Source organism: Cherax quadricarinatus, chromosome 2, assembly GCF_038502225.1.
Source record: "Cherax quadricarinatus isolate ZL_2023a chromosome 2, ASM3850222v1, whole genome shotgun sequence".
NCBI lineage: Eukaryota > Metazoa > Arthropoda > Malacostraca > Decapoda > Parastacidae > Cherax > Cherax quadricarinatus.
Window position 1 is genome coordinate 53,119,549 of NC_091293.1, and position 14,284 is coordinate 53,133,832.

General features: G+C 42.1%; 1 protein-coding gene across 1 annotated transcript in view; it reads left to right on the forward strand.

Moving 5' to 3' along the window:
• LOC128684142 (ATP-dependent translocase ABCB1-like) overlaps nucleotides 1–14,284 on the forward strand; it is a 214,921-nt gene that overhangs the window by 116,345 nt on the left and 84,292 nt on the right. The window contains exons 18-20 of the mRNA XM_070089690.1: nucleotides 167–271; nucleotides 3,094–3,255; nucleotides 9,708–9,911. Coding sequence (XP_069945791.1) covers nucleotides 167–271; nucleotides 3,094–3,255; nucleotides 9,708–9,911 — 471 coding nt within the window. The remainder of the gene's footprint in view (nucleotides 1–166; nucleotides 272–3,093; nucleotides 3,256–9,707; nucleotides 9,912–14,284) is intronic.

Sequence of the window (14,284 nt, forward strand, 5' to 3'; positions counted from 1 at the left end):
TTGAGAGTGGAGATTTATATCGCTTGAGAGTGTTGGACTTGAAACTTAAGGAATACTAGAGTACGAAGGTTGTCTAGAACTGGAATTACTTCTCTCAGTTGCAAAGCGACAGAAGTACTAGTGTTCTTTCGCTCTTTTTATAATACTTACTGTGGCATGTTTACAGACTCTGTCACTAGCAGAGGAAAGTGAGGCGAGAAGAGAGGCCAACCACTACGCTCTCATGTTTCTGGTTCTCGGGACTGTTATTGCTTTCGCCATGTTCATGCAGGTATTGTACTCTCTCTCTCTCATTCTAATTTTTAACTAAAAAATCTATAAACGGAAGAATTCCTGTATAAGCACATTTTTTTTTTTCAACAAGTCGGCCGTCTCCCACCGAGGCAGGGTGACCCAAAAAAGAAAGAAAATCCCCAAAAAGAAAATACTTTCATCATCATTCAACACTTTCACCACACTCGCACATTATCACTGTTTTTGCAGAGGTGCTCAGAATACAACAGTCTAGAAGCATACACATATAAAGATACACAACATATCCCTCCAAACTGCCAATATCCCAAACCCCTCCTTTAAAGTGCAGGCATTGTACTTCCCATTTCCAGGACTCAAGTCCGACTATATGAAAATAACCGGTTTCCCTGAATCCCTTCACTAAATATTACCCTGCTCACACTCCAACAGATCGTCAGGTCCCAAGTACCATTCGTCTCCATTCACTCCTATCTAACACGCTCACGCACGCTTGCTGGAAGTCCAAGCCCCTTACCCACAAAACCTCCTTTACCCCATCTCTCCAACCCTTTCGAGGACGACCCCTACCCCGCCTTCCTTCCCCTATAGATTTATATGCTTTCCATGTCATTCTACTTTGATCCATTCTCTCTAAATGACCAAACCACCTCAACAACCCCTCTTCTGCCCTCTGACTAATACTTTTATTAACTCCACACCTTCTCCTAATTTCCACACTCCGAATTTTCTGCATAATATTTACACCACACATTGCCCTTAAACAGGACATCTCCACTGCCTCCAACCGTCTCCTCGCTGCTGCATTTACCACCCAAGCTTCACACCCATATAAGAGTGTTGGTACTACTATACTTTCATACATTCCCTTCTTTGCCTCCATAGATAACGTTTTTTGACTCCACATATACCTCAACGCACCACTCACCTTTTTTCCCTCATCAATTCTATGATTAACCTCATCCTTCATAAATCCATCCGCCGACACGTCAACTCCCAAGTATCTGAAAACATTCACTTCTTCCATACTCCTCCTCCCCAATTTGATATCCAATTTTTCTTTATCTAAATCATTTGACACCCTCATCACCTTACTCTTTTCTATGTTCACTTTCAACTTTCTACCTTTACACACATTCCCAAACTCATCCACTAACCTTTGCAATTTTTCTTTAGAATCTCCCATAAGCACAGTATCATCAGCAAAAAGTAACTGTGTCAATTCCCATTTTGAATTTGATTCCCCTTAATTTAATCCCACCCCTCTCCCAAACACCCTAGCATTTACTTCCTTTACAACCCCATCTATAAATATATTAAACAACCATGGTGACATTACACATCCCTGTCTAAGACCTACTTTTACCGGGAAGTAGTCTCCCTCTCTTCTACACACCCTAACCTGAGCCTCACTATCCTCATAAAAACTCTTTACAGCATTTAATAACTTACCACCTATTCCATATACTTGCAACATCTGCCACATTGCTCCTCTATCCACTCTATCATATGCCTTTTCTAAATCCATAAATGCAATAAAAACTTCCCTATCTTTATCTAAATACTGTTCACATATATGCTTCAATGTAAACACCTGATCTACACATCCCCTACCCACTCTAAAACCTCCTTGCTCATCCGCAATCCTACATTCTGTCTTACCTCTAATTCTTTCAATTATAACATATCTTAATAAAATATCTTAGGTAAATATATGAAGAGAGATTTTCTACTGAACGGTCTTTAAAACTCTCTCCGACCAGCTAGTGCAGTCTTGATGGCCAGGTATATGCATCTCACTGTTTCCAGTTGCCTCTACAACTCTCCCTCTCCTCTTACCATCAGCTGATAGGGTAACTGAGGCAACAAGCCGGCAAGCAAGTGAAATGACCAGTAATGCAGATCATTCTTTACAAGACCTTTCGGTCAGAGATGAGATTTGTTAGGTATTGATGAAGCTCAATACTGAGCGAAAGGTCGACCTTCTGCAGTGGCTTTGGATAATATACAGAAATTGTATCCCGAAATGAAAGTGATTCAGAAATAGGTTTTGAGCAGTATTCATTATTCATTTATTACAATATTACAAGCAAATACACAACAGTAAAATCATAGAACATTATAATAAGAAAAATAATAATAATAATAATAATAATAATAATACAGGAAGTCGTGGATAGGTTCTTGGAAACTGCGACTTTAAGCGAAACGATGTATAACGAAATCAATTTTACCATAGGCTAACTGATACAAACAAAAGTTGCTGTGCCAATTGAGAGCTGAGAGGGAGGGCAGTAGTGCTGAAGACGCCATGACAATTGAGTATGTCGCTCTGGGGCGCTATAAAGTCGTACATTTAATCTTTTATTTACATTTTTATTATTTTAAGTATCACATATTTTTTCAGAATTATATAAGAAATACGTTACATATCACAGAAACCGAATACAAACAGCCATAAGGGAGGAAATTGGCATAATAAAGCTCGGTAAGCAGCTGCCGCTTCTTTGTCAGCACTTGCAGACTCTCCTATTATTTGTATGTTTGTATGTCAGTACTAGAACTCTGGTTTTTCTTTAGATCTTCAAATGAACTTAAAGCCTTCAATTGTACGGCCATTAGCGAATATGGAGAGTTATGCCGATGCATGTTCTCCATCCAGATATTTAAAAATCTTTTCATATTTTCCATTCCTGGCCAGGAATCGATTTATCTTCTTCATCAACGTACGAAACGACGTTGAACGAAACGACGTTAAGTGAGGACTTCCTGTAATAATAATATTAATAATAACACAAGCTATTCAAAGTACTTATTATCATGCAGTAAGACCATCGGCAGATCTACATGTTTTCACTGTCTGGTGAGAGACTGACTTCACGACTTCGCAAGCTGCTATTGGAAGCCATGCTCAAGCAGGAGGTGGCCTGGTTTGATGACCACAACAATTCAGTAGGTGCGCTATGTTCCCGGCTGTCTGGGGACGCTGCTGCTGTACAGGGGGTGAGTAGATGGTGTATAAGTGGGGTGTATATGTAGACTTTGTAGAATAGTGTTTTGTAGTAGAAAATTATTGGGGGGGGAGGGTAGTAGTTGCTCAGTTGACAATGAGTGCCAAGGAATGATGACGATTTTTTTGTGGTATGTGGTTTAAATGGATACTGGAGACCTGATGGTCTATTCCATAGCTAAGATACTGCTAGCTCAGTTAAAACGTTGACTCTGAGCAGTTGAAGTTTGAGTAATATATCAGAAGGCTCTCTTCCTATTCTGTACTTACTCAAACCTCAGTTTGAAAAATTAAGTAAAGATAATTATCATGCCTACATGTTTAGTTAATAAGAAAAGTAGAATTAGAGCATATACTATTTCAAGAGCTACTACTACTTTTAATATTACTTCATTTTCCATTATTACTTTTCTTACTACTAATCCCTACAGGTTTAGCGCTCCCCATGATAATTTTACTACTACTATGCCCTGGATGGTCTATGATCAGTCAGTCATCTTGAGTGGTTAACGCAAGTGGTGTCAGTAGTAGTAGTAGTAGTAGTAGTAGTAGTATTAGTAGTAGTAGTAGTAGTAGTAGTGGTAGTAGTAGTGGTAGTATAAGCAGTAAAAGCAGAAGTCATTTCAGTATTAGTAGTTGTAACGTCGGTATCTTTAACATGATTGCTATCAGTTAGGTATCTTGGGTTCCGAAACATTTCGCCTTCTTAGTAGGCTTCTTCAGTCGAACGCAGAGGTAATTACACAGCAGAAGCTGTAGAGAGTTGAAGATGATGTGATCAGTCCTTCGGCCTTGAAGTAGTTTTGAGGTGTTTAGGCCCTCAGTTTGGCGAGGAGTTCACTTCCGATGTCTTGAATAATGTAAGGCCTAAGCATTGTTCATGGTTATCGAGCTGAACATCTCTCCAGGCTGAGGGAGTGACCACAACGAAACTATTTCTTCAAGGCTGATAACCTGATTACATCATTTTTCCCTCTCCATTGCTTCTGCTGTCTTCATATTTAGTCAACTTTGCATTCGACTGCAAAAGCCAACCGTGTAGTTGAAACGTTCTGAAAATTAAGAATCCTCTTTAAGACATCTAAAACGGATGAATGTAGCAAAGACTGTAATAACAGAAAGAATTCCAGGAGCCAGTTTATACCTTAGACCTTATATTCACTAATAATAAAGTCCTGGTTCAGAACATTATAGTAACATATATAGTAAATTCAGTCTATAAAAACAGAAGTTTAGGCATGCATGCCAACCGGTCATAATCAACAAAATATACAAAAATGTGGGCATGTTTAACAAATTAACATAAACAACAATAACATTAACTTAGCGCTAATGAATCGTGAGCTTGCTGAAACATGCTGTGATGATTAATTTAATAAATGATGACTTAGTATATCGAGAGGATGAGCTCACTGGAATTAGAAGGTTGCTCCAGACACTTAACCGTTAGGAAGGAGAAATATGACCCAAATGAGTTAGTTCTTCATGAATGAGACACAAAATGCTGCAGATATCTCCGTGGAAATATAAACGCAAATGAAGTATAATGTGATCCTTTATTGACAACGTTTCACCCACACAGTGGGCTTTTTCAAGTCACACACGGATCTACCTGGGGTTGGAAGGTACGAGAGTATTTTTAGTCAGAATGTTGAGGTCAGGTGGAGAATGCTGCATCTGATGATCTACCGGGTGGGGTTATAGAGTCTTGGGTAGCTTGGCAGGGGTATTGGACAAGTTGTAGACCTTCTGCAGTGTTCTATGTTCTTATGTGGGATAGCGATGAAGAAGTTTCTTGGCGAGTGGTTCAGCTATGTTATAGAAGCCATTGTTCTGGTTGAAATTGTTGGTTATAGAGATAAGCGATGATTCCAGGATTCTTCTGTATTGAGTGTTGTCTTCTGTGGCTATAAGTCTTGAGTTTCTGTAGTTAATTAAATGGTTGTGTGAATTGCGATGTTGTACACAGGCATTCCTTGTATCGTCAGTCCTGCTTGCATATTGGTGTTCTGAAATGCGTGTTTGGAGGTCTCTTGATGTTTCGCCCACATATAATTTGTTGCAGTCATTACAAGGGATTATGTATACCCCTGCAGAGGATGGAGGCTTGTCCTGTCTACTACTGGTGATGTCCTTGATGGTCGTGGTTGTGGAGGTAGATACTTGGAATGATGTTTTGGCAAAGATGTTGGAAACATGTTTGGCAATGGAGTTGTTGGGGAGGACTATGTATCTCTTCTCGGCAGTGTCTTCTCTGGGTGTGTTGAAGATGTTTAATGCCCGCCGTCTGCAGTCTCTGATGAAGTGACGAGGATAGTGGAGTTTAGAAAATACTTGTTCAATTATAGTGCATTCTTCCTCAAGGAACTCATTGCTGCAGATTCTGAGTGCACGTAGGAAGAAGCCTATAATCACACCACGTTTGGTTTTGGTGTCGTGGTGAGAGTAGAAGTGGAGAAGATCGTTTTGGTTGGTGGGTTTTCGATAGACTTTAAAACGAAGTTCGTGGTCAGCTTTGCAGAGCAGAACATCAAGGAAAGGAAGAGTGTTGTCGACTTCTTCTTCAAGTGTGAACTGGATTGAAGGCTCGACCTGGTTGAGCTTGTCTTGGAGAGCTTGAACGTTGAAGCGTTTAGGAGTTATGAGGAGAATGTCGTCAACATAACGGAGCCAGGTGACAGACGAAGGAATAATGGTGGAGAAACGTTCGGCTTCTAGATGTTCCATGTATAAGTTCGCCAGGACTGCACTGAGTGGCGAACCCATGGGTAGTCCAAAAGTCTGCTGAAAGAGGTGATTTTCGAAGGAGAAACACGTAAAGCCAACACATAGTTCAACAAGGTCGATGAAATCGCTGGCTGGAATGGGAAGATCAAGTGAATCGTCAATTTTCCTGCGCAAGAGATCGATGGCTTGTGTAGTAGGTACTTTGGTGAATAGGGAAGTCACGTCAAGGCTGGAAAGTTTCTTGTTCCTGATGTTGATGTTGCGAATGCGATTGAGAAGATCACCCGAGTGTTTGAGATGTGCTGGACTGATAGTGCCCAAGAGTTTAGAGAGGTGTTTGGCGAGAATTCCTGAGAGCTGGTGGGGAGCACTGCCTATTCCCGAGGATATGGGCCTCAGTGGGATACCAGGCTTGTGAGTCTTTGGCAGGCCGTACATTCTGGCAGGTCTGGGGTTGCTGGGCATGGTGTGCAGAAGTTTCTTCCCTTGTTCTGAGCCCCTCAGAATGCGGCGAGTCCTTTGAAGAAAAGTTTTAGTAAGGTTGTCCACTTGGTTAGTTGTGAGAGGTTTGTAGGTATCTGGGTCATTAAGTAGATTGAGCATTTTGTTCCTGTAATCGTCAGTGTTCATGATAACAACACCACCTCCTTTATCAGCGGTGGTGACCCTAATGGTCGTGTCTTCTGCTAAACCTTTGAGTGCATTGATGTAACGTCGAGGTATGACTGGGGAGCTGCGTGTTGAGATGGCTGCTGAGATGATGCCTTGAAGATAGCCTTTTTGGAAGTCGGAGTCATTGTGTCTGTAGTTTTTGGCGATGAAATTGAGGTCTTGTTTTGGTTTCGTACGGCCTGCCAAAGACTCACAAGCCTGGTATCCCACTGAGGCCCATATCCTCGGGAATAAGCAGTGCTCCCCACCAGCTCTCAGGAATTCTCGCCAAACACCTCTCTAAACTCTTGGGCACTATCAGTCCAGCACATCTCAAACACTCGGGTGATCTTCTCAATCGCATTCGCAACATCAACATCAGGAACAAGAAACTTTCCAGCCTTGACGTGACTTCCCTATTCACCAAAGTACCTACTACACAAGCCATCGATCTCTTGCGCAGGAAAATTGACGATTCGCTTGATCTTCCCATTCCAGCCAGCGATTTCATCGACCTTGTTGAACTATGTGTTGGCTTTACGTGTTTCTCCTTCGAAAATCACCTCTTTCAGCAGACTTTTGGACTACCCATGGGTTCGCCACTCAGTGCAGTCCTGGCGAACTTATACATGGAACATCTAGAAGCCGAACGTTTCTCCACCATTATTCCTTCGTCTGTCACCTGGCTCCGTTATGTTGACGACATTCTCCTCATAACTCCTAAACGCTTCAACGTTCAAGCTCTCCAAGACAAGCTCAACCAGGTCGAGCCTTCAATCCAGTTCACACTTGAAGAAGAAGTCGACAACACTCTTCCTTTCCTTGATGTTCTGCTCTGCAAAGCTGACCACGAACTTCGTTTTAAAGTCTATCGAAAACCCACCAACCAAAACGATCTTCTCCACTTCTACTCTCACCACGACACCAAAACCAAACGTGGTGTGATTATAGGCTTCTTCCTACGTGCACTCAGAATCTGCAGCAATGAGTTCCTTGAGGAAGAATGCACTATAATTGAACAAGTATTTTCTAAACTCCACTATCCTCGTCACTTCATCAGAGACTGCAGACGGCGGGCATTAAACATCTTCAACACACCCAGAGAAGACACTGCCGAGAAGAGATACATAGTCCTCCCCAACAACTCCATTGCCAAACATGTTTCCAACATCTTTGCCAAAACATCATTCCAAGTATCTACCTCCACAACCACGACCATCAAGGACATCACCAGTAGTAGACAGGACAAGCCTCCATCCTCTGCAGGGGTATACATAATCCCTTGTAATGACTGCAACAAATTATATGTGGGCGAAACATCAAGAGACCTCCAAACACGCATTTCAGAACACCAATATGCAAGCAGGACTGACGATACAAGGAATGCCTGTGTACAACATCGCAATTCACACAACCATTTAATTAACTACAGAAACTCAAGACTTATAGCCACAGAAGACAACACTCAATACAGAAGAATCCTGGAATCATCGCTTATCTCTATAACCAACAATTTCAACCAGAACAATGGCTTCTATAACATAGCTGAACCACTCGCCAAGAAACTTCTTCATCGCTATCCCACATAAGAACATAGAACACTGCAGAAGGTCTACAACTTGTCCAATACCCCTGCCAAGCTACCCAAGACTCTATAACCCCACCCGGTAGATCATCAGATGCAGCATTCTCCACCTGACCTCAACATTCTGACTATAAATACTCTCGTACCTTCCAACCCCAGGTAGATCCGTGTGTGACTTGAAAAAGCCCACTGTGTGGGTGAAACGTTGTCAATAAAGGATCACATTATACTGCATTTGTGTTTATATTTCCATTGTGTCGGTATTTTATACCATTTATTTCCTGCCTGCTACAGTGCAGCAAAGTTCTTTCCCCACGGCACATCATCATCATATCTGAAATAGCTGGGACACAAATTCTTTGCAGACGTTTCTAGAATTTGTATAAAAGTGGTATCCATAGAACATACAATGAGCCTCAAAAACTGATGTAAAGTAGATCTTCCAGTGGGCTACTGATATCGGTACAATGTTCTATGAGGACAAATTTCAATTATTACGTCATGGAAGAATTGAGGAAATAACAACAAGATCTGAATGCAAGACAAACTCAGACCAGTCAATAAAAGGTAAACCAAATGTGAGAGGAATGAGAGTGATAATGTCAGAAAATCTTACGATCAAGGAGCACAATAATATTATCACGCCTGTAGGATAAATGATATATTGGATAATTAGAACCTTCAGACCAAGAGTTACCAGGATAATGATTCTACTGCTCAGATCGCTCGTTCTCTATAGGCTGGAATATTGCTGTATACCAAGGCAGGCGAAATTGCTGAACTACAAAATGAATAGAGAATCTTCACAGGTTGTGTAAACTCAGTCAAGCACCTAAATTGCTGGGAGCACTTGAAGTCTCTCCTTTGAACGTCGGTAAAAAAAAAATACACCATAATTTACACATGGACGATACCGTAGGGATTGGTTCCAAACCTGCACACCGAAATTAATATTTATGAACACAAGAAGCTTGGCAGAGGGTACAGGATACCTCTAATGAAAAGCAGGGGAGTGCTGAGTAAACTGAGAGGGAGCTCAATAAATGTTAAGGGATCATAACTTTTCAACTCCCTCCCTTCATGCATAAGGAGGATTACCAAAAACCCCTGTCTTCATTACTGGAACTCGATTGACTCGTCAAAACAGTTCCTAATCAGCCGGGATGTGGTGCATACTTTGGACTGCAGGAACTGGGCACTAACAGCTTGATCGATCAGGCCAGCAACCAGTAGGCCTGATCCATGCCTCCTGATTGCTGGCAGCAGGCCTGGATCAGGCCTACGGCCTGATCGAGGTCACCGCTTCTGGATGTCACCGCAGTGACATCCGGAAGCGGCTCCAGGTAAATCTAACTGTTGCATATGTGTCTTGTTTACTTGTGGGAACTGGATATCATTATTATAATGATGATTACCACTACCATCCAATCATTCATTCCTTCAGCCTCATTTAACTCTTATTCACTATTTCTTTGGCTGTAGGCAACGGGATCGAGGGTGGGTACCATCGTTCAGGCCGTCAGTACCCTGGGCATCGGGGCAGGCTTGGCCCTTTATTACGACTGGCGTCTGGGTCTGGTCTCGATGCCTTTCGTTCCCTTCGTCTTACTGGCCATGTACCTGCAGAGCAAGATTCTGACGGGGCAGAGCCTCACTGAGTCCAAGGTCCTCGACGATGCGGGGAAGGTGAGTGACCGGAGCCACAAAGCCCTCCAGGTTCTATTGGTTTGGGGTAACAGATCTGGACCAGCCAGGTGGGTTCTTGTGACATGGTGGGCTGACCTAGACCGGCTGTCTGATTCGGTGGGCTCTGTTGGCATGGGGTAACGGACCCGGGCGGCAGTGTGGGTTCCATTGTCGGGGTGGATAACCTTGGGCCGGCTGACGGGTCTGTGAGTATGAACCCTGGCCGGTCAGGAGACTCCATCGAACCAGGTGTTTCATTATATTATGTTATCTTCTTTTATACCTTTGTATAAAGGCAAAGGGGATAAAAGAGAGTGCAAAAATTATAGGGGGATAAGTCTTTTGAGTGTACCTGGTAAAGTGTATGGTAGAGTTATAATTGAAAGAATTAAGAGTAAGACGGAGAATAGGATAGCAGATGAACAAGGAGGCTTTAGGAAAGGTAGGGGGTGTGTGGACCAGGTGTTTACAGTGAAACATATAAGTGAACAGTATTTACATAAGGCTAAAGAGGTCTTTGTGGCATTTATGGATTTGGAAAAGGCGTATGACAGGGTGGATAGGGGGGCAGTGTGGCAGATGTTGCAAGTGTATGGTGTAGGAGGTAGGTTACTGAAAGCAGTGAAGAGTTTTTACGAGGATAGTGAGGCTCAAGTTAGAGTATGTAGGAAAGAGGGAAATTTTTTCCCAGTAAAAGTAGGCCTTAGACAAGGATGTGTGATGTCACCGTGGTTGTTTAATATATTTATAGATGGGGTTGTAAGAGAAGTAAATACGAGGGTCTTGGCAAGAGGCGTGGAGTTAAAAGATAAAGAATCACACACAAAGTGGGAGTTGTCACAGCTGCTCTTTGCTGATGACACTGTGCTCTTGGGAGATTCTGAAGAGAAGTTGCAGAGATTGGTGGATGAATTTGGTAGGGTGTGCAAAAGAAGAAAATTAAAGGTGAATACAGGAAAGAGTAAGGTTATGAGGATAACAAAAAGATTAGGTGATGAAAGATTGAATATCAGATTGGAGGGAGAGAGTATGGAGGAGGTGAACGTATTCAGATATTTGGGAGTGGACGTGTCAGCGGATGGGTCTATGAAAGATGAGGTGAATCATAGAATTGATGAGGGAAAAAGAGTGAGTGGTGCACTTAGGAGTCTGTGGAGACAAAGAACTTTGTCCTTGGAGGCAAAGAGGGGAATGTATGAGAGTATAGTTTTACCAACGCTCTTATATGGGTGTGAAGCGTGGGTGATGAATGTTGCAGCGAGGAGAAGGCTGGAGGCAGTGGAGATGTCATGTCTGAGGGCAATGTGTGGTGTGAATATAATGCAGAGAATTCGTAGTTTGGAAGTTAGGAGGAGGTGCGGGATTACCAAAACTGTTGTCCAGAGGGCTGAGGAAGGGTTGTTGAGGTGGTTTGGACATGTAGAGAGAATGGAGCGAAACAGAATGACTGCAAGAGTGTATCAGTCTGTAGTGGAAGGAAGGCGGGGTAGGGGTCGGCCTAGGAAAGGTTGGAGGGAGGGGGTAAAGGAGGTTTTGTGTGCGAGGGGCTTGGACTTCCAGCAGGCATGCATGAGCGTGTTTGATAGGAGTGAATGGAGACAAATGGTTTTTAATACTTGACGTGCTGTTGGAGTGTGAGCAAAGTAACATTTATGAAGGGATTCAGGGAAACCGGCAGGCCGGACTTGAGTCCTGGAGATGGGAAGTACAGTGCCTGCACTCTGAAGGAGGGGTGTTAATGTTGCAGTTTAAAAACTGTAGTGTAAAGCACCCTTCTGGCAAGACAGTGATGGAGTGAATGATGGTGAAAGTTTTTCTTTTTCGGGCCACCCTGCCTTGGTGGGAATCGGCCAGTGTGATAATAAAAATAATATCTTCTTTGCCCATGGTTTAGCGCATTTGTTAAATTTGTTACTAAGGGCAATAATTTAAGTAATAATAATAATAATAATAATAATATTAATAATAATAATAATAATAAAGGTAATCATCATCATCATCATCATCATATTATTCTTATTCTTATTATTATTATTATTATTATTATTATTATTATTATTATTATTATTATTATTATTATATTATTATTATTATTAAGGAAAAATGCATGCTCGAAAACCCTGGTATCTATAAAAATAGACAGATAGACAAGCATATTGACATACGGACTATATATATATATATATATATATATATATATATATATATATATATATATATATATATATATATATATATATATATATATATATATATATATATATAGGGAGGTACCACCTCTGGAACTGTTATAGGGACCCTCATCCTCAGAGAAAAGAATAAACTTGCTTCAGGGAAAACTCAAGGTTCTCCCTGAAGCAGTTTGAGAATTTATTATATATTATATATATATATATATATATATATATATATATATATATATATATATATATATATATATATATATATATATATGTATATATACATATATATATATACATATCTTTTTTTTTCATTCAAAATAAAGGGGTCCACCTCTGGTGTAAATTGTGGGACCCATAGCCTCGGAGAAGTGGATAAAAAGGCTTCAAGGAAGAATATTTGGATTTCTTCCAGAAGCCGTTTGAATATTCCACTTCCCCTACCACCCCATCTTTTAAACTATTTTTTTTTTTTACCAATAGGAATATTTTATTACATAATATGGCACAGAAGATTTAAGAGATACATTGTTAATATAAAGGTGGCATATACGGTACATGTTGTTACGTGTGTATCACCGATTATAAGGCGAAAATCTCATCCAGCTCCTCAGAGCTGGGGCGTGTGCCCAAAATGCAGCAGGCATTACCCCTTTGAACAGCCGCACTGAGCCGCTGGAACAGAAAACTAGCTGCCCTGGGATCCCTAGTTACCCTGATGAGTCTTTTTCCCAGCTCCTTAAGGAAATTAGATGCACTCTTTCCCCATGAGCCAAGGGTCTCTGAGCCTATGGGAACAAACATATAATGATGGGCAAGTTCTCCATATTTTCTAGACTTTTGGAACTCCCTGAAGCTGGCAGCTGCCCCTCCTTCCTCTCTGGTGTATTGGAGATAGGTATCAGCCAAGGTAGATGCACATGTATAGTCCCACACCACCTGCTTCCCATCTGTCCAGGCTTGAAGGGTGATACCATCTGGACGCTTCTGCCTGCCATCAGATCTGCATAGTTGGGGTGGCTCCCTTACTGTTGGGCATCCAGCTGTTGTGAGGCTCCTCTTGATAATGTTATTAACCTCCTCATGTCTTGCAATCTTTCCCTCGGATTTACGGCACACAAGACCATGGTATCCGAATCGGTCTGCTGCTTCACTGCCACAAATACACCTGTGTTCGGCGAGAATAGGGGCGGCAAGTCGAAGGGCAACACCAATGCTGATGGTCTGTGGGTCAAGGCGTGTGCCAAGGCTGGAGTTGGGAACAGCCAACAGAAAGTCCCCAGCATGAGGGGCTCTCACTGCCAGGAGGCGGGCTCTATCCTTCCCTGACACACTCTGAAGCATTGTTGAGGCAATATTTTCCACTATTGGACCATCCCAGTGCGATTGTTTGTAGTTGTTGGGGGGAGCAGGTCTGGTTTCAGAGCCCGTTAGATTATCCCAGATCATTGCTCCGTCAATGAATTTTTGGTCCTGGACTCCAATTTTGTCCCTAAGATGTTCAGGGAGAATCGCTGTTACAAGCTCTCTGGATGCAATACACGAGGACAGAAAAGCAGGTAACGCAATCTGTGATGACTTGCGGACACCAATGCCTCCTAGTCTGACTGGAAGTGTAGCTTGGTTCCACTGCCCATCTTCTAGAGTAAGGTTAAGTACTTTCGTAAAAATCTGCCTCAGAATACTGTCATATTCGTGCAGTATAGGGTTATCATATGAAGGTGCACATCTTAGGAAATATGTCAACCTGGGCAGACTCAAGCACTTTGTGAGAAGGTACAAGGCATCGTGGGTGTCCAGATTGCCTATTCGTTGTTCCATTCTCCTTAACTCTTCCAATTTCTTCCTGAGAATTGTGTCAATGGCATTGCTTCCCAGAGGTGCTCCTAGCAAGACACTATTTGTGGGGGCAATGACTGCTGCTCCTGGTAGTTTTGATCTCACTGCATTTATCACTTGTTGACTGACTGAGATGATTTCACATTTGGATGGATTCAGGATGAGACCCATTTCCTGTCCCCGTGTCATTACCTGTGTAAGGTCATGTAGGAGGGACTCCTTTGTACCTGCTAGTGTGCCATCATCTAGGAACCAGATGTTTAGCTCGCTGACTGTGATTTCCCTAACTGCTATACAAAAGAGAAATGGTGCAAGAGGATCTCCTTGTTGGACACCCTCCGATGATGTGATTTC